This window comes from Periplaneta americana, chromosome 13 (assembly GCF_040183065.1).
Source record: "Periplaneta americana isolate PAMFEO1 chromosome 13, P.americana_PAMFEO1_priV1, whole genome shotgun sequence".
In the NCBI taxonomy this organism is placed as follows: Eukaryota; Metazoa; Arthropoda; class Insecta; order Blattodea; family Blattidae; genus Periplaneta; species Periplaneta americana.
In genome coordinates this window covers 88270576-88291891 of record NC_091129.1, presented here as the reverse complement: position 1 = coordinate 88291891, position 21316 = coordinate 88270576, and the positions used below count along the sequence as shown (strand labels likewise).

At 35.1% G+C, this 21316-nt stretch overlaps 1 protein-coding gene across 1 annotated transcript; it reads left to right on the top strand.

Annotated features, from left to right (window-relative positions):
- The first annotated feature begins 510 nt into the window (after positions 1-510).
- Positions 511-20961, top strand: LOC138712091 (uncharacterized). Its single transcript, XM_069843484.1, has 2 exons — positions 511-665; positions 13772-20961. Exons 1-2 carry the CDS (start codon positions 599-601, stop codon positions 14908-14910), a joined length of 1206 nt encoding a protein of 401 aa, XP_069699585.1. The 5' UTR covers positions 511-598; the 3' UTR covers positions 14911-20961.
- Positions 20962-21316: the final 355 nt, after the last annotated feature.

The window sequence follows — 21316 nt, the reverse complement described above, 5'->3', positions numbered from 1 at the left end:
ATTAGTGTAGTTCGAGTTAACGAGATTTTCGGATGAGTGTAGTTCGGATTAACGAGACTCTAATGTACACTGAAAAATTTATGTATAGCTTTCAGGAAAAAAAATGCATATATATTTCATTAACAAGTGCGTGAATCGTGAAGATTTGAGTAAAGTATTTAAGAGAATTTTTTAATTTTCCGTTAATATACAAAGTACTACTTAAACTTAACACCGTTAAGTTTGTCGCTGTTGAAAATCCAACTATTCTTTTATCACTATCTACAATCTTTGCCTTGTCTACTACAAATTCTACTACGACTGGACCAGAGATCGAATCTGGACCGCCTGGATGAGGACTAGCGTACTCGCTTAGTTACAAACGCGACTGTGCAGGAGTGTACGCAGGCCTGTTTGTATACTCGCACAAAACATGTTGACTGGGTGACAAGTATCATATCAATTGGATCTGTTGACAGAATGCCACCACTCGCAAGGGGGTCTTGAAACCCTTTGCTGTAGGCTGCTATCTTATCGAGCATGTGTTATCTTGCGAGAGCGTTTCCAAGCAACGCATCCCATCTCCGTGGAGACGGGACATTTGAAGGCAGATACCAAGATGCAGCGGGTCTTGTCGCTAAGTCTGCTATTTGTTGCAGTCGTCTTCATCCTCTGGAGCACATCCGGTGAGTAATGCTGCGAGATTGCAATTAGATACGTAGCAACCACACAGATTTGTCAGTGTAAACCCAACACACGTGTGTGACACCCTAAGGGAACAGTTTCAAAGTTGATGCCACAGATTCATGGAAATCTTATGTTTTGACTCCAACGGAAGTTCTGTATTAGATAACAATCCTTGTGCCTATGTCATTTATATTTCTTGATCTTACCAGATACAGAAAGTAACTGTGTTGCTTAAAAGAAACCTGCTTAGTGATTTTACGAAAATACTGCCTCTCACAATAACGCAGGCCTATAAGGCCTTATAGGTCTCGCAAGCAGGGAATCCAACGGAAGGAATGTCAATGAAACAATGCAATAAGGAAGAGAGGGCGACAGGAAAGGTCACGAGATAGCTTTAATTATATTCAAGAGTACAGTCGGAAGAGAAATGACAACGATATAATCAGTCTTGCGTTGTGATAGTTACATTACTACTTTAGTTTCTTCCGTTGCATGTGAATACGTGTCTTGTATCGCACGGTATTATTATTTCATTCATAAACATATGTTGCGCGTTTGAATTTTTCTCTTGCTACGTTCTTTATTTCCACAGCGATGTCCTCATTTGTTCATCTTCTTGCAAGAGACAGTACTTCCATCGGCCCGCATCTCTCGCCCCCTCGGCGTGCCTACATACACACATCAAAACAGACAGCAACGCCACCATTACTTTTCGGTAATCGTTCCTTGCGCGCGCTATACACATATTTACAACTATAGATACATCAAGAAGCACACATTGCTTTAACGCGACGCTCATTTATTAATTCAAAAGTATATAACATTGGTTTTAAAACACCCTAGCTCCTGATTGGCCACCGCTTCCACCAATCAGAATGCGCCTGGCGGTCTGGACTAGGAACTAGCTTCTGATTGGCCCGCAGCGGCAAGTCCTACTATTGTATATATACTAGCTAGTCATGGTCCCCGAAGAAGATGGCAGAGCTAGCCATCGAAAGCTTGGAAGCAAATCTCCAACTCACTGGCTGAGAACCCGAGAAGAGTTATTCTACATCAAACGCCGGTAAAGCCTCAAGTCATACACTCTGTATAATCTTCAAGTATTGAATCCTGATCGAATGATACAATTAATTTTATTGTTTTATACAAGTGAAGGAAAAGAAGTGTAAATATTGATGAATTTTTTGAGGACATCCTTTTATTTACACTTATTATTATTATTTTTATTTATTTAGTTCCAGTGCATTCCATTGTTGAATGACAGAATTTATCTTCCGTTATTTGTCGGCCTCGGTAGCGTAGTAGGTAAAGCTTTGGCCTTTTGTGCTCAAGGTTGCGGATTTGATCCCGGCCCAGGTCGATGGCATTTAAGTGTGCTTAAATGCGACAGGCTCATGTCAGTAGATTTACTAGCCTTTAAAGAAACTCCTGCGGGACAGAATTCCGACACACCGGCGACTCTGATATAACCTCTGCAGTAGCGACCGTCGTTAAATAGACCATAATTTGAATTTCTCCTGTTATTTAGCTTTTATTTCCTTATCAACGTACAATTTTGCACATAGAAAGTAGGCCTACTTACATTCCATATACACAAGCACACTTACTTACGGTTAAAACTTCATTTTACTTTTTTAACTTGTTTATTTCCTACATTCGACTTTCTCATACTTTCCAAAAATATGTTTTTGAGATTTTTATTATCTGTTCATTTGTAATTCTTGATATTTCGTCTAATAAAATTTTATTACTAAAATGTAGCCATACTTTTTCATATAACTGCGTTCACTTCAGTCTGTCGTAACACATGTTAACAGTATATGATTTATATCTATTCACCACATACAATGCATATGTCATTTTCTATATTGCCCCTAAAACGTTTCAATTTCCACACTCCTAACGTAAACCACGCAAAACAATTCTATCATTTCCGTCACATATCGTTTTGGCTTTTGACTCCATACAGTTCTATCTTCCATGTAATTTAGTAGTGAAGTTTTGGTTATTCATAACTAAATATTTATTTTTCTATGTCGTGAAACAAATTGTCTAATAATATTTAACACACTATTTCTACATTCGTGATTTTCTCTCCACAATTTTCCCAATTCATTTTTATCCACTTCAATTTGTTAAAGAGCGAGCCAAATTTAATTTACTGCTATTCGTTACCAAATACTGTATCTATAACAAACCTTAACGATCTCGTTATCTTCCATTTTTAAAATATTCTGAATCAATATGTTCCTACTCTTACCATAATTGAAGGGTTCAGAGCCAAATTGGGCCAAGCGCCATATATTAAAACGGAGAAAACAAGGGTTAAAATTGAGTGATTATCATAATATAATGAAACATATAGCTAGTAATATAAAGTATGCAAATTGAAGCTAAACGATATGACAGTCTTCATTAAACTACTGTACTGTATTCACTTAATTTTAACCTTTGGTTTCTCCGTTTTAATAAATGGCGTTTGGCCCACTATGGCTCTGAACCCTTCAATTCCTCCTCTATTCCTACATCAACATTGCTGTTCTTCTTGCGTCAAATTAGAGAGCTATAAAACTCTCTTACGATATTTATTCTGCATTAAATAATTTATTATATACAATAGCAGAGAATGTAGAAGACTGAAAATACCTCTAAGAAGATGGCTGTAAGTCGTAACAGTCCACAAGAGGAGAACCTTTCACATCTGATCAAAACTTTCTTCGAAAATTTTCCCGAGAGTAAATATTGTAAACAAAATTTTAATTATCGAAACTCATTGGGTCATTTCTGCTGCAACGGATGAGAGTTAACTTGGAGTATTCCATAAACAGAAACAGTCCAGCTAGAGTGTTTACAACATTACGTTGCACAGGCGTACATAGAACTACAGCAGCAAATATCATTCACGATGTGATTAATGTAATATCATTGTTTGGCCCCAGGTATGTTGCAGGTTATGATAGACTCTACAATGTTGCAGTTTCCTGGATAATTGACATCATAGATTGTACAAACATTTGCATTATTACCCTGGTTATCCATGCATTATGCCTTTCCTTTATGGTATTCCTTGGAGTTTTTTTATTACATGTTATATGTAATAATTAAGTCTACCAAATTGTCAGACTCAAGCTACACTATGACTTTCATGATTCATTAATTTATTTACTGATTCATTAAATTATTTTTATGCTCGACCATGCCGAAATGTAGTAATTATACACCTGGTAGCAGTCCTTTAATGCATGTCATTAAAGTACACCTACTCATTAAAGTACAGGTGTTCAGCCAATGACAACTCAGCTTACAGGTGTTCAGCCAATGACAAGTCAGCTTTGTACCGTTATAAAACCGCAAGTATCGATTATTCTCGGATATGCAATCGAAAGAGAATTAGCGAAAAGTCACGGAGCCTGGAAATCCAATACTGTCGCAGAAGGTTATGTTTTGTTACTATAATAATTAGCGTTAATTGTAAATAATATTCAAATAAATTCAATTTGTCATCTCGTTTTTCAATGTCGAATTCAATAATCAAGGTTATATCAAGTTTAACGGGATTACATCAAGGTCAACGACATTATTGTTCCTTGGAAAAAATCAATACTTTCGCGTCTGCGCACATCTCACAATTCACGACCTAGAACAAGGCCACTTCCGATCTTGTCAGATACAAATAAAATGTATACTTATGAATAATTTCAAGATAGAAATATGGTCGAGCATAAAAAATCGTATGAAACTTGCCTATAATGGTAATTAAGACGCTCGTATGAATATTATGAACCTCGCTTGCGCTCGTTTCATAAATATCCATACTTGCGTCTCAATTACTATCATTATAGGCTCTTTGCATAATGTACTATTATAACATCTTTAGCCTTAACGAACCAGTAAAGCTATCATTAGTTTAGTGATAGATATTTCCGTCTTCAAGGGCCATATTCATAGACATTCTTAGCGCGGGCTTCCTATGGATGATCAGCGAACTAAAGTTTTTCGTATTCATAAACTAGTTTTAGCGATATGATATGATATGAATCCTGTAAAAGTAATTACTCGATAACCGGGGCTAGTTTAGCATGTCATAGCGCGGTCAAGCGATATGTCTATGCATAGCACCCCTAAATTTTTAATAGTTCATTAGTTGCAATATAAAATGGCGAAACGTTTCGACGCAGAATTGTTACTTCTGGAACTGTTCGAAAATCAAGAGCCAGGTGGAGATAATGTTAACCATTTAGGAAACGATAATTTTAAAAAATCTGAATTACACAAAATTTCACGAAAGATACCGCGTCACGAAGATCGTGGTACTGAAAATTTTAGAAGAAACTGATCATCAGAACGGCTGAGACAAAGCTGAAACTAGTCAATTAGGTAATATTTTACTATTCATTTTGATTTTCAGATAAATCTATTCAAGATAATAAATTTATTTAAAATGCTCAATCATATGATTTATCAATTTGCAAATTTATTATTTGCTAACACATCTTAGAAAGATATTTATGAACGTTTTCGCCTAGGTAATAGCCTATACAACTTAGTTTTTATTTTAACACATAGTGGTTATTATAATTATATACCTAAGAAATATTAGTAAATTAATACGCAATGTACATTCAAACATAACAAAACTTATTTGGTATATTAACTTCAATTTATTAGAATTAGATTTATCTACACATTGACATATACCTTGAAAATAGTAATTTAACACAGCATATTAGGTATCAAGTTTCTACTTTTTTTGAGCTCTGCAGCTATACTTCACATTAGCTACAGTAAATTCATCTCTTCAATTTTTTTCGTTCTGGATAATAGGTTTCAGGAATATTATTTAGGCCCATACCAAAATTGAAGGGTTCAGAGCCATAGTGGGCCAAGCTCCATTTATTAAAAACGGAGAAAGCAAGGGTTAAAATTAAGTGAATACCATAATTTAATGAAGATTGACATATCATTTAGTTTTAATGTGTATGCTTTATATTACTTGCTATATGTTTCCATTGAATTATGGTAATACCTTCATTTTAATCCTTGTTTTCTACGGTTTTAGTAAATGGCGCTTGGCCCACTATGATTCTGAACCCTTCAATTGCAGTTATTGTATAGCCTATATCGTTCTCCTTCAAATTAGGCGACCACTGGAATCAGAAATGCAATAATTATAACAGCTATAATTATGGCGATGATAATAATAATAATAATAATAATAATAATAATAATAATAATAATGATGATGATGATTATAATAATAATAACACTTTTCCCTCCATTTTCTATATTTTGTAACCGCGTTGATTCATTGTTGGTCTGCATATGACTGACATAGCAGGTACACGATTTGCGATATAGTAGGCTGTGGTTTCATAAAATTGTTGTGATATAGTTATGAAATATTCATTGAGCACACTTACAGTACTTATCCGTAATGAAGTATTACTTACTGTCCATTAAATTTTAAGAAAATCTGGTTGGTGAACAGCTAGCATTTTAAAGAACTGTTAAATATTTTAATGTTCACTGGTTAATGTTTCATTTGGATTTATTTATTGAAGCTTGGTGAAACCGATCATTAGACTCGTAAAAGTTAGATGATATTTTTCGCTTTTTATTTTCTATTTTGTACAATTTTAACATAAGAGCACCGAAAAATAAAGAAATGCAACTCGAGATCATAATAATATCCAAAAATAAACAAATGTAACATGAAAGTCTTAAATACCTTCCTGTTAGTGTAAAATGGAGTAAGTCGGTCATTCTTGCAGGTTAAGCATCATCTCTGCTGCACTCTGAATGCTTTATGTTCATTCATTCAAAGTATTCTGCCCAAGAACAGATCTTTCACTGCAAACCCAGCATTTTCCAGTCTTTCCTATTTTCTGCGTTCCTCTTTGTCTCCTCATATGATCTATATATTTGGTGTAATTGGTATTTTGTTATTTGAAGTGTTGTATCAGTGAAGAAGTGTGTTGTTAGTGAAGTGTGAAATGTGTTAACAGTGAAGTGTGTTTGTCAGTGAAGTTTTATAGTTTATAATGGCAGTGCAAAGTATTTGAACAGCGAAAATGAAGTGTTAGTGAAATCAGGGTAGAATCAGGGAAATGTGTCGTAGTTCCAGTGCAGTGAGTGAGTAGTCAGCGAAATGAGCATAGTCCTAGATCATATATATCCCAGATAAGTCGGCCTTATAGGCTTTGACGTTGACAACTTTTGTCAGGTTTACTACGCTGCCATCTAGTTGTTACATAAGGAGTCACGTCATAATTCTCATTTGAATTGCATTAGCGACTGTACTGCCATCTCGTGTTCGTTTACGGCGGACGGGTGGCGATCCTGGCGGTTGTTCTCTTCAAAGTGAAAACGATTTTAACATTGCGATGATCTATCTGTTACATATATGATCTAGGGTGTAGTGCTGAAAGGTACTTGTGCATGTATGAACATATCATACTCGTGGGTTAGTTCGAACTTAGAGTTAAGATACAAATTAGATTTACTTTAAATGTTATTTTAAGTGATCGTGCTTCATTTAATTTAGGATGCTCCCTGTTATTATTATTATTATTATTATTATTATTATTATTATTATTATTATTAATTGTATTTTTTATTAATTGTGTTTATTATTAATTGTCATTATTGAGTGTAATTAGTTACCACTGCCACCGGGTATATACCCATTTGCAGTGTGAATAAATACATACACATATATCTTAATGTCGTCTGTCATCTGATATCTTCTTCTACCCCGAACTCTTCTCCCGTTCACCATTCCTTCCAGTGCATCCTCCAGAAGGGAGTTTCTTCTCAACGAGTGACATTCTGTAGAAATAGTGTACCAATAGAGACAGACCTTTTGTCCAATGACAGGGCCCTAAACTTGCTGTTATTCGCTCTGACTCTACGAGCGTGGCTCATAGATATCTCTAGTGTTGAGAAGCCCATATCACGTAGTTCATCCGAGACTATCCAGAGTGCACCACAGGCGGTGGGTCTACATATGATAATGGAGAATTGTGATGTCACGGAGGAACCTAAGTGCCAGGAGAAAACTGTGTTGCCTGGACCACTGACTTAGCCAACAAACGATATCAATTCAGGGATCATTCGGGATTTGAACCCGGGCTCCCCTAAAGTATAAGCCCAACACTAAACCACCGCGGCGGTTGAGTTGGATGCAAAGTAAAGAAGTTAATTATTTATGTATTTGTTGATAGCTGAAAATGAACTACAAAAATCAATATCATAGGCCCTATACAAAATTATAGACGATTATTTTTTTCGTAAATTGTGTGCTAAAAACAGACATATGTCAAATTCCGACTGTCACGATTACAAAAGTCATTCTCATGGAGACTAGTAGTTAATTACTTCAGTTTAATCTGTAACTACATTTAAAAACAAGTGAACATCGTCTCGGATTGTACAACTGGGGATGAACGTTTGATGCTCTTTGAGCCACAAATTAGCTAAACCATGCTGGAAATGAGGAATGCATGTGTATTTACGTGTAAAATGCACTTTTTTCACTGAAAGTGTAAGAGGCAGAAGTAGTATGCTGACGACTGCAGATACTGTGGCAAAGAAGATTACATAAATTATAATCCGTTTTGTCCTTAGCTAACCGTCCACTTGCACAAACCATCAAAGCAGATTTAATTGTACTCGTAATATCTTCTTACGTTGTATTTAAAAGTCGTTCGTACTTTATTTTGAAGGCTTACGATTAAGTGTAATTTTTCGGCGTATGTTTAATGTGCGGCATGTTGTGAATTGTTAATTTGGATATAAAGAATGAAAGCAATTAGAAATTTAAGATCACGTTATCACTGCATAAAACTCTTTGAACAACAATAGAACATTGACGTAGGCGAAGGATGTTTGTGCCATCCTAGGGCATGGAGATTAAAAATGTCGTAACCATTATAAAGCTATAACATAATTAAGACTAAAGAGTCTTTAATACATTTTAATTATATCCCCAAGAATAATAACAGTAATATCAATAATAACTCACCCCTTTGATGTTGAATAGATTTACAGAAACGAATTTCACTCACACGTATTTTATTGACACGCTTTCCTTAAATATTAATCTCCAGACTCGAGCATAGAGAGAAAATTGAAGGGTTCAGAACCGTAGTGGGCCAAGCGCCATATATTAAAAACGGAGAAAAGAAGAGTTAAAATTAGGTGATTATCAAAATTTAATGAAACGTATAGCAAGTAATATAAAGTATGCACATTAAAACTAAATACTATGTCAGTTTTCATTAAACTATGATATTTACTTAACTTTAATCCTTGCTTTCTCCGTTTTAAATAAATGGCTCTTGGCCCACTCTGACTCTGAACCCTTCAATTTTGGGCACTTTGGGAAGGAAAATTTTCAAAATTTAATCTCTCCAAAATTCCATGTTCAATATTAATCAAGCCCAAGAACAGGTCTTTAAGTGCAAATCCAGCATTTTCCATGTTTTTCAATTTCTTGCTTTCCTCTTAATCTCTCTATATGATACATAGGCTATACCTTAACGTTGTCTATCAGCTGAAATCGTTCGCCCCGAACTCTTCTCCCGTTCACCATTCCTTATATGTAGCCTATGTATATTATATTCCTACTCACAAGTCCCCTACGAGTATCGCAAATTAACAAATTAGGCCTACACCGAAATAAAAGGAATCAACCACTGCACTCACACACCTGCTGACACTTATGCCAGAAATGGTCTCATATGTATATATATTTTTTTTATTGTTATTTATGTACAATAGCTGGAGAGGGCATCCTGCGCATATAAGACCCTAAAACGGCCTCTGGCTCAAAGCCAGAAATGTCAATAAACTACTACTACTACTACCATGACAAGCGCTCGAATCCCAACTGCCATTCACCGGCAGAGATAAAATCTGTAAAGATGGTGATGTTGATGATGATTATTATTATGTATAATTCGTGGTATTATTTGTCGGGAATCATAATTATTAGCAGGTATTTTTATATGCGTTCGTCCAGTACCGCTTAGAGGCATCATCGACGCATGTATAACGACGGATTCTCGATACATAAATGCATAGAAGCGACTGATTGGAAATCCCTGCCTTATTGTAATGAGAACAGCCGGGCTGTGTCGTGATGGTAAAACACGAGAAGAACATTGATTGGGGAGGGGGCGAGCGCTTTGTGTTGGAACACGGTTTTGCCACTAACACTAATGATAGCCACTCTCAGGTCTAGAGGCTATCGTTAAATGATGAATCGCTGTGTTATCGGCATAACAACCTGTTTACTGACCTCAGCGGAGCTCATCAAGTGCCAATATTTGGCCGGCCGGCTGGTGATACGATGGTGTACACTTAGTCTAATAAAGTTCCCCTCAGTCTAGTAATTGCCAGAGAAGCTGCAATCTCGATTACGTACGCTTTTTTCCCCCCTCCGCATGAATTCCGAACTGCAATACCCGTTCAATATGAATTCCAGTGCATTCAGTAAACTGTTGGATTCTCAACAAAAGGTTTCATTGGTGTAGTGGTCGAAGCTGCAATGTATAATTTCATCGACATCCAATGTTTTGGAGCTACTGCGTATTTATTTCATCATCAGGGAAGTCTAGAAAAGCGGAAAATCTCCCTTAAGTTTGTTGTTAGTTATGAAAATCAGAGATACAGACAGAAACGGAGCATTTCTAAGCAATTTACCTTACTGTTCTCCAACCAGGAGATTAACTGTGAAAGGAATGTGCTTACTATTGCGTCACCTATTGGAGCGAAGTAGACAGATAATATTACCGTTATAACGTCAGTTTAAAAAACATTCGCTCTCCTGCATATGTTATTTCCTGTATGGAGGGATTGAAAGACCAGGAGATTAACCGTGATCTAATTTTGTAACTAGGGTAGTATAAATATGTGTTTATCAGTGTTATCGTTTGTGCTTTGAGAGGTTAGCCAATGGAGATGCGTGTACCCATTTGTGTGACCTTATGACATCTTATGACGTCAACATTCATTCATAGCATTACCCCACCGCGTTTCATTCCCTGAGACTTTCTCCTGGTTGGAGTACAGTAAGTAGGCTTTTGAGGTAGGCTACAACTGCGTCTTTTTCCTCATTAGGTAAGGGTTGTAACTTGGAAATTCACTGTCACAGAAAATGGAACGCCTTCTCGCCTTATTCTTGTCTTTTACTTCTTCTTCTAGTGTTTTCCATGTTCTTCTTGTATTCCTCATATCTTGAATTTCCCATATTCTCCATACATTCCTCCTATTCTCCTTGTATTCCACATGTTGTCCTTGTATTCTCCTTTTTTTCCTTGAATTGCCCTTGTTCTTGTTCAATTCCTTTTGTTCTCTTTGTATTCTCATATTCCCATTTTCTCTGTGTCTTCCCCATGTCTCACCTTTTTTTCCCTCTTTTCTCCCTTGATTCCCCTATTATCTTTGTATTTCTCTTGTTCTTATAATTCACTCCTTCTTCTTCTTCTTCTTGCATTGCAGTCCTCATGCCCTTTTTGTATTTCTCTTGTTATTTTTTGTTCTCCTTGTTTGCCTTGTATTTTAATTTCCTTCTTACATTCCCCATATTCTCCTTATATTTTCCTTGTTTCCTTCGTATTCCCTTGTTGTCTTCTTTCTCTTTACATTCCCTTTTTCCTGCTTGCATCCCCCTGTTCTCTTTGTATCTCCCCTTTTTAATTTTTCATTCCCCTTTGTCTCCTTGTATTCCCCCTATTCTCCTTGTATTTCCCTTGTACTTCTGTCACTATTGTTATTCTTTTATTCCCATTGTTATCTTTTGTCGTTTCCTTGTTCTCACTGATGTCCTCTTTTTTCCATTTTTATTTATTTGATCTCATTGTATTCCTCTCGTTCTGTTTGTATTTCCCTTGTACTCCTCATCCTTCCCATGTTTTGTTTCTATCCCCTTGCTCCATGGTTCTCCTGGTCGTCGCCTTGTTCTTCTTGTATTCCCCCATGTTCTGCTTATATTTCTCTTTTATCTGCCTTGCAATCGTATTCCCCTTTATCTTCTAGTATTTGCCTTGTTTTCGTTGTCTTCCCCTTATTATCTTTATATGCCTCTTATTTTGCATGTATTTCTCTTGTTGTCCACGTATTCCCCTTGTTAAACTTGTCTTTCCCTTGTTCTTCTTATATTCTTCTCGTTCACCCTGTCTTACCCTTGTTCTCTGCTCCCACACGAAGTTCTATGTAAAGCTATGCAGCATAATGAAACTATGTACCTGTCGATTTTTGTACACCCATGATGCAATGAGTTACGTGCCAATTGTGCTGCCCATCTAAAGCTGATAAACATTGAACAACATGTTAAATGTTAACTATTTACTGTATAATATCCCAATATGTTGACTGTACATGTAAATGCTATTTCATTTAACACTTTTTCCGTACTTTTAAATGTATTAAACTTTACTTTCTTTCCCTAGTCTATTATAACTAATGCCTGTGATTTTAACCCGTAACACCCAGTGGTCTATACATTTTATCTTTAACATGTTGTAAAATGTTTATGAATGAAGACGCAGTTTAAGCCGCCTCTAGCCATAACATTTGATACCATATCTCTCGTGGTTGTCTGCCGTACCTCATAGGTTTATTTGGAATCGTCAGATTCCTTCAGGGAAAGGGAAGAACCTAGAGGACTCCGGTGATTCTTTTCCAAATATATGAATCGAGTAGAATCCATCACCATTGTCATAACGTTAGACAAATAGCAAGGAACATCAGTCATGATGGATGATTGATTCGGTGTCGTACAAACACAAGTAGTGTTGTATTTCTCGTAACGATTATAATAATGGAAGAAGAATTTTGGGGAGTGTTGCTGGAATAAGAGAAAAAAATGAGGGATCCCGAAAGAAAAATCTCAAATCCTTTGGTTTGTTTGCCACAAATAGAATTCCAGCATCACCGGAATTTGAACTTGGTCCAAGGTCGTAAATTACTGAATAATTGAAGAAATAATATATTATTGGTTAATTAAATTTTGAAGAGATTCTTACGCTTTATTGGTTAATAATGAATAATAAGATTTGATGTATGTTTCGCTGTAGCACTTCGTCACTCATTAGTCGTAGTAGATCCACAGTGCCTTTAAATTTAAAATTTGAGAGGTGATAAGATTATTTCCTAGCTTGCTAGAGACTGTGATTGGAACAAGCCACGGTACTGTTTGCATTGCGGTGGGAGCCCCTTCCTCCGGCTTTATGAATTCGCCCTGTACACAGCACAAATCACACGAGTTTGCTCATCGGTGTGGCTATATTGTGTTGGCTTCCTAGCCCCCAGTTTGCACACATGGTACTGTCGACACAATGCTCTATGCAGTTCAGTTGTGTTACAACCAGAAACTGTAATAACAATACTAGCAAAAATAAAAATGCTCACACAAAAATAATAACAAAAAATCAACTCTCTTATGAGGACAAATTTAACGTAATGGGATAAAATATGTCAAATGGAGGTCTATTTTGAATTTAAGAAACTCTACTGCCTGTGAATATATATTTGGTATATTTTCCTCATGATGATGATGATGATGACGATGACGATGATGATGATAATGGTGATCATAATAATCCTTGTAACGATAGTAATAATACTAACATTAATCTGTTTATAATAATTTCTGAAAAATCAATTTATCTGCCAGACGTACACCCATGACGAAGTGAAAAAACTGCCAAAAAGTTACACTGCTGCTGTTACTAAACCTATCATATTACCACTGCTACTACCATTGTAATAACATCACTGCTCCTATACCCAGATATCAATGTTTTACTTATGAATTAAGAATTTAAAATCTTAATTACAGTGCTTGAATTATGTAGGAATTTCCTTACCCACATAAACTTATTTTAAAACACAATATTACTAATTTCTGTAGAGACTGAAGATTAGAAAATTTCGAGAACAAATTATGAAACGTACTATGAGACATTATACAATTTGTGTAAAGAATATTGGACTTTATTATTTTTTAAGGAATAAGATATTTTTTGTATGTCAGAACCAAGAAGTGAAAGAGTGCTTCATACAAGAACACAATAATTATTATTTACATTTCTATTTGCAGGTGCAGAGGGACTGCCAACAGAGTCTAAACAATCTTCAGAGGCAACGCCCACCGGAAATGACAAAATCGACAATTCACACGCCACGAGAAAGAAGGGCGAGTCAAACCATCACCACGCGACTAAAAAGTCCAGTATTCAAGGAGAAGAAACACAAGATGTCAAAAATGTACACTCTGAAACAAGAACAGTAACAACACAACCTGTTTCTACAAGACATCATGGACACAAACATAAAGAGCAAAAATCTCAGAAGACATTGCTTGAAACACAAAATAAAAATCTGAGTTTGTCTTCAAATTTTAACTCCACTAGCAAAGTCGCCAAACGCAACTCTGTAGTTAAAGGTACCGAAAAAGATACAGAGCTCTCGAATCAGGCGGGTACGAAAGTATATGACAAACCTTTGGAGATAGAAGTTAAAAGTTACACACCCCCACCAAACGTATCTGCTGTCATAGAATTGAGGGCAGATAAACCTGATAGGACTATACCTGAAAATTCTTGGGTTGATTATCAACCATATCCATATCTCCAAAACGATGGTCAGTATAATTGGTATTTGGCTCAAAATCCTCTCTTTTCACAATCTGGTTATCCATTTTTACCGACAGAAGAGTTGTTACATGGTCAAAGCTTTTCAAACATTCCAAATCCCTCAATTAGTTCACAAGTTTTACATCAGTATCCTGTATTAAGATCTTTTGTCAGCAATCCTGTTAATTCATTTAGATCAGATCCAAGTAATTTTCATGGAATATCATCTTTCTTCAATAATAATATCTTTCCTCTAAAAGTGACACCAAACCCGAAGGTAGACTCAGAAAATATGTCCTCAACAGATGAAGAAACTCTGAAGGGTGAACCAGTCAAAACGCAAGATCAAAATACACAGCCTGTAGCTGTGATTCAACAACCAAATTATTCTGAAAACAACCCTGTTGTACTCCAGCCGCAGTATCATTTTGTCATACCTCAAATTAGTGATAATTCAGATGTGTTACCGGATATGAATGGATTTCAGAATTCTGTTAGTATCAATTCCGAACCAGATTTGACCTACAAACCAAAACTTTTTAAATACGTCACAAAATCATTCCGTCTCAAGACACATCCAAAATTAGAATGGGTGCCACTTTGAGAAATACATTGTAACAGACTGAGTTAAGAATACAGTGTAGTGTTGGTATAAGAAATTAACTAATGTAGCTCGTGAATAAAATTATCGCACAGAACATAATTATATTGCTGTGTATTTGTTTAATCTGAGGCTAATTTGATTAATAACCGATATTCTTAAATTATCGTTGTTTAGAATTTTGATTGCAATAGTTAAATAATCTTAAATTTGATATAAATTCCTGCGTTTTATGTTACAAAACTCATTAGTGTATTTTAGATGCAAATAAAATTAACTGATAAGGTGATGTATAGGCCTATAAATATTTTTATCGAACAACTCAAATTGATTCATCCAGTTAATTTGTTTGAGAAATAATTTATAATAAATTACGAGTGATTACAGCGTTCGTAAATTGAGCCGTTGAGAGCAGAAGTGGTTTAAGTCAAAAATGAGTAATGAGGTTAAAGTAAACATTCTGTAAAATACAGCGCAAAATATCAATTAATATTCAATTTATTTCAACTGTTAGTAGTCATTAGATAGCACGAAGGACATATTAATTGCTAATTTGCGGTGTATTTTATAGAACTTTTACTTTAAACCTCATTACCCAATTTTGACTTACACCACTTCTGCTCTGAACGGCTCAATTGTTACGGTTAAGAAGTCATAGATTTACTATACAATAAATTCTAAGAAAGTTCTAGACAATTAGTGTGTTATTTGTACGAAAATTATATGCAATAGTCATTTCACTTTGTGTGTATGTACATTAATTAAGCTTTAGTTCGTGGATAAAGAATTTCATGAAATTATTTATATGAATTCAAGTTAAATTACAATGGTGTTATAAAACCTATAGGTCTACTTTATGTGAAATTCAGTATATGAGTCAAAATTAATTAAATTCCATTCATCATCATCATCATCATCATCATCATCATCATCATCCGCCTTTAAGGTATTAGATTAAGTGACCCATTATGGTTTCACTCCATCTCTTCAAAAGTCTACCTTAATTTCTTCTTTGTACGGTGCATAAATCTCATTTCCGCTGTCATATTCCTCCTTTAATCTCTTTAAAAATGGTCCCTGTGAGCAAACTCTGGGTAACTCTCGGTGCTGGACCCCGGACTCATTTCATCGGCATTATCACCTTCATCTCATTCAGACGCTAAATAACCAAAGATGTTGACAAAGCGTCGTAAAATAACCTATTAAAAATGGTCCATGCTTCACTGCCGTATGAAATAACTGGTATGGTTAATGTTTTATAAATTCTTAATCTTGTACTTTTTAATTAACTAAGTTTGCTTTGAACACTTTGTTTATAGCGCTATTATTTTCGAATTTATATCCTCTTCACCTTCACATGAAATGTTGTATCCAATAAATTTAAAATCGCTGGCTTGTTCAATTACTTCATTATCAACACAAATTTTACTTCATATGGGAACTTTGTCTATGAAGAACTTTTCTCTTTTCAGTTGAAATTGACAAGTTAAATTGATCTTGAAATGTTGTGTAAATTACGTGTAGAGTGTTGTAGAACTAATGCATTTTCAGAATTTTCTGTAATGACCTGATCATCTTCAATACTAAAGTATAATTGTTTATAATTCTTACTGAACCAGGAGCAGTGAATCGCCATTGATTTATCATTTTATTCATATGCATTATGTACAAGTTGAGTGTAAGAGGATGACATTGTTTATTGGAGCTCATTCAGATTGTTCTAGTTCTATGCGAACTGAAATTACATTTTTTGTACATATTAAATATTGCTGATAGAATAATAAAGTTTGTAACATTACAAATGATAAAGTTCTCTTAATTTTACCGAAAGATTTTACATACCCTTCATTTCAGAATTATCAACTTTTATGTTGATATAATTATGGTTATGTTTTTATATAACTTTAACTTCGTTGTTTCATATTGTTTTAATTAATAATTTGATGTCATGTACATATAACAATGCCAATATACAGGGACATCATTTTATTTTTACTTCAATTTTTATTGTACCTGAGTTTTGGAATGTACTTCACTCCCACCTCTTTTACTAGTAAACTTCCAACCGTTCACGACACAGAGCCGAGGGCGCGTAAGCAGTACTGAGTTAGTGAGTATAGTACGTTCCAGAAATATGTTCGCGTTTTTCAGTGACGAAAGAGCTTTCAATATTGAATCATATTTTTGTACAGGCACTGTCGTCCGTTTGCCTACGTCGCATCCCGGTTTCCCCCACCTGCTTCTGTTCGCCCCTCTGTTAAGTCTAGTAGCTGGGCTATCTTAGCTCTTTTCTGAAAACATTAATTTCTGTTAGGAATTGGACGTCTACGTAATATTATACAAGTGTTTAAAATAACTTAAAAAATGGCCTCGTTAAGTAATTAACTGTCACGTGATCCCCCCCCCCTTCTACGGCCCTGCGACAAAACCATTGAACGGACAGTAGATAGCATTTCTGAGTAATTTTATCTTTTCGGATAAGTGAAGATTGAATTTACAGTATGTAAGGCACTCTTTTATAGAGTAGGTACAGAATTATTTCAACATGAATTACTCGTACAAAGGACGAAACTGGTAATTGGAATTAGGTACAATAGTCTATAGTGCGATAATATGCAAAAAAAGAACTGAAACCTGTATCGAAATGAACGGCCACCATTTTCAAAAATGTGTTTAAATATTCATATTATGATTATTTTTCAATTTAACTTCATTCTCTATATTGTACGCTAATGTGCTGTAACAGTACAATATACACTGCATAATTAATACGTCCGAATGGATAGCTCAATTCGTGTGTAAAAACACTAAGTGTTAATGCAGTACTGTATTTAGATTAAACAAAAACCTAATGAAAATTATCAAACTCAAAATTGCGATATTTCCTAGTTTACATAAATAGATGAACTACTTTTCTTCCCTCCTATACCTAGTAAAGTGATTTGTATTTTACGCCAGTATTATCGAACTCCAGTCTTGGAAAGGGTAGCAAACGGCGTTTCCTGTTTCAATCGTTAATAGAAAGGTATAGCCAGGTTAATATTAAAAATGTTAGTAAAAATAAAATGATGTCCCTGTATAATATACGTATGTATTACTGACAAGGAGAGCGCACTTCATAGTTATCGACAACGTAAGTGTCAGTTTTTTTCTTAGAAACTGTGAAAGGTTCAGATTCACAAACTAGATGAAAAATGAAGGGATACAGTCTCGAAATTCTTGTAATTATCCCGTAAAGAATTATATATTCAGTATACGTGGTGTAAGGTGTTTAAGTGCCGTCCTTTTCACAGTCTCGACGATGGACTACAGAAAAAAAATGCCCATACAACATAGGGTCAAACTTGATAGTTTTCCCAGAAAAAAATATTTATTTTGTTATATTATTTGTGTTATACTGCTTATATCATTAGTAGAATTACGAAAACAATTACGTCAGTAGGTGTATCTAGCAGAGAGTTAATATTAGTTTAAATAAACATTTATGTGTTCTATTACGTTTTCGTGAAATTAAATAAAATGCATGTTTAAATTTGTTAATATTCTGGCGTGAGAGACGTGGCAACGTTCAACAGGCAGTACTCTGCACAGACGTAAGTACGAGTCAGCTGAGTTCAAGCTGCCTGTCCATAGCTCTACTGCCGAGCGGATGACAGTTCAGTACAGGGTATTCAATAAACAACTTACAATGTCATTCACAGTTTAGGAATATCGTATGTTATTAATTTATGGAGAAAGTCGTCGTAATTCAAGTGAGGCAAGAAGATTACCTAATCGGCGACCTTTTGTAGGGGGTTTTCAACGATTATTAGAAACTAGAAGTCTCTTACCCCGTTTTGAAAACCACACAACCAGAAATTCGTTTAAAAATGATACTGATTTATGGAAGCGAGAGAGATTAAAATGTTGCATTAGAAAAAAAGTTCGTGTGATTTTGTGCAGAAAACATTATTGTTTATTTTTTAGACGTACAATAAAAAAGGAGCAATATTGTTACATAAAATGTGAATTTATTATTCTATTAATGATAATGAAAGTTTGTATTTGCTGCTCGATTTATGTGAACAACAGTATTGTCATGGTCGCTCCTGCATTAGGACAGAGCATCTGTTTTGTATTGGTATGTCTGCACCCGCTTGAGCTGTACTGTGTACTTCTAAACTCCCTCCAACCCGCTTGAGCTGTGCTGTGTACTTATAAATTTTCCCTCTTCCCCATCCAGCAACGCTGAAAAACGACTATTATTGTAAACTTCAATAATTTAGATATTGCAATTGGAAAAAAAAATTGTAACGACATTTTTCTTCCTTATGACATGAATAATCATCAGTTAAAATAATGGCACTTATACACCTTACTCTCTGTATATGCACATATACAGAGCAATGTGATTCACGTAAACAGTTACAAGTTAGTTTCTCTTAAATTATTTAAAAAACTAAATGTTGATTTTTTTTTATTTTGATAGAGGAAGGGGACTTTGAGATTGCGCCATGGATGACATTTCGTTGCTCCCCCCCAAGGGTCATGGGTGTCGCGAAATGTTTCTGCATTCAAAACATAGCCTGTAAGTTCGTAAATGATTCTTGGGTGCGTTTGATACACAAAAGGCTTTAAGTGGCACCACAGGGAGAAATCTGAAGTTGTAAGATCCGGCGACCTGGTGGCACATTCAACAGGACCTCGTTGTCTAATCCACCGGTTTCGAAATTCACGATTTAAAAACTCGATAGAATGCAAAATGTGGAGGCGCTCCATCGTGTAGAAAAAGCATGTTGAATATCGTTGCTAATGAAACATCATCGAGATTTGCAGATATAGAGCAATGTTTGTCCTGCTACATTACCATCAAAGAACAAGTATCGAACAAGAGCTCTGCTCATATCCCAGCACAAACCATGACCCTAACACCATTTTGTATGTGACTGTCTTCTATCCAATGAGGATTAATATCTGACAAATAGCGAAAATTGCCCCCATTTACGTGACCGCTTGGGTGGAACGTGGCCTCATCACTGAAGAATATGGATGGATTGTCGTTGTCCAGAAACCGTACAAAAATAAACGATTTGTGATCCCCTGAAATTCTGAACAAGAGGAACTTTATAAGGATGGAAAGAATGTGCAGACCTATGTGTTAACTCCTGTCTCATGATTTAACTTTCCCTTTGATTCTTACAAGATTGATGTTTCAAGACTGTTGTCGATGTTTTCGGATCGGTTGCATTCGGACTTAAACTTGAGGACGATCAGCAATATAATTCTTGTTCCTTTATAGCGATTAATTAATCATTCTGCAATTGAGTTTCCAATCTGTCGATGTGGTTCTGCCTGTTAGGTTCCTGTGCAACTGATCAATATGTAGCACCTGGTGCCATTTATGTAAGTGGCACCAGGTGCTTACATAAACTCTGTGCTAATTCTATCCTCTTTTAACTTGTTATCCCTGTTACCATAATGCCACTGTATCTGAAACAAAAATAAAAGAAAAAATCCGGTACGAACGATAGCAACCAACTACTTTTACTTCTCTCTGTAGATATTATTTATAATAATTTATTATAAAGGTATATTTTAAAGGTTTGTTACCTCCACATAAAAACCGTAAAATTATATACAACTTTATTATATGAATTGTTGTTGTTTAGTTAGCTGTCCGAAGATATTTTTGAATCTCATAGGTGATACCAATAAGGCATCATTCATGAGACAACTAAACCAGACGATAATGAGTTAGGGTTGCCAAATCCTTTTTCCCTCTATTGCATATATCGCTGACGTAACATATTACACTAATCAGACTTCAGATGCATTATTGTTCTTCCTCTGACACATATCGTAAAGTGAGATGTACTGCCTGATAATTTAGATGTGCATATCTGCCATAACCTCAAATCAGAGATATCTATGTGTGAATTATTTTAGTCAATAACTGAATGATTGAGAATAATTCGACAGACATTTGACGAGACGTTGCTTTCAGATGAGTTATCAATGAATAAATTATATTAGGTTACTGTTCAGTCAATACTTATCACTTAAAACAATGAATTATATCATTATAAAAATATACTTTTTATTTTATTTTTCGTCAAATAAAATAAAAAGATATATTTTTATATTCAATGATATAATTTATTGTTTTAAGTTATGTGTATTGACTGAACAGTACCTAATATAATTGAGTGATTAAGGTTAGTTTTATAAATAGAAGACTTCATAAAATGTTGTCACAGTTTAGAAAAATATTTACACTCAAAGAGAAACAACGCAAAAAAGAATGAGAAACAGTGCGTCTGAATTCAGTTTTTTTATTTATGTGTAAATCTGTTAGTATTTAAAATTGGAGATAGGACTCTTAAATAGGCTTAGAATAAGTATAATGATGATAATTGCTGTAATAGAGATT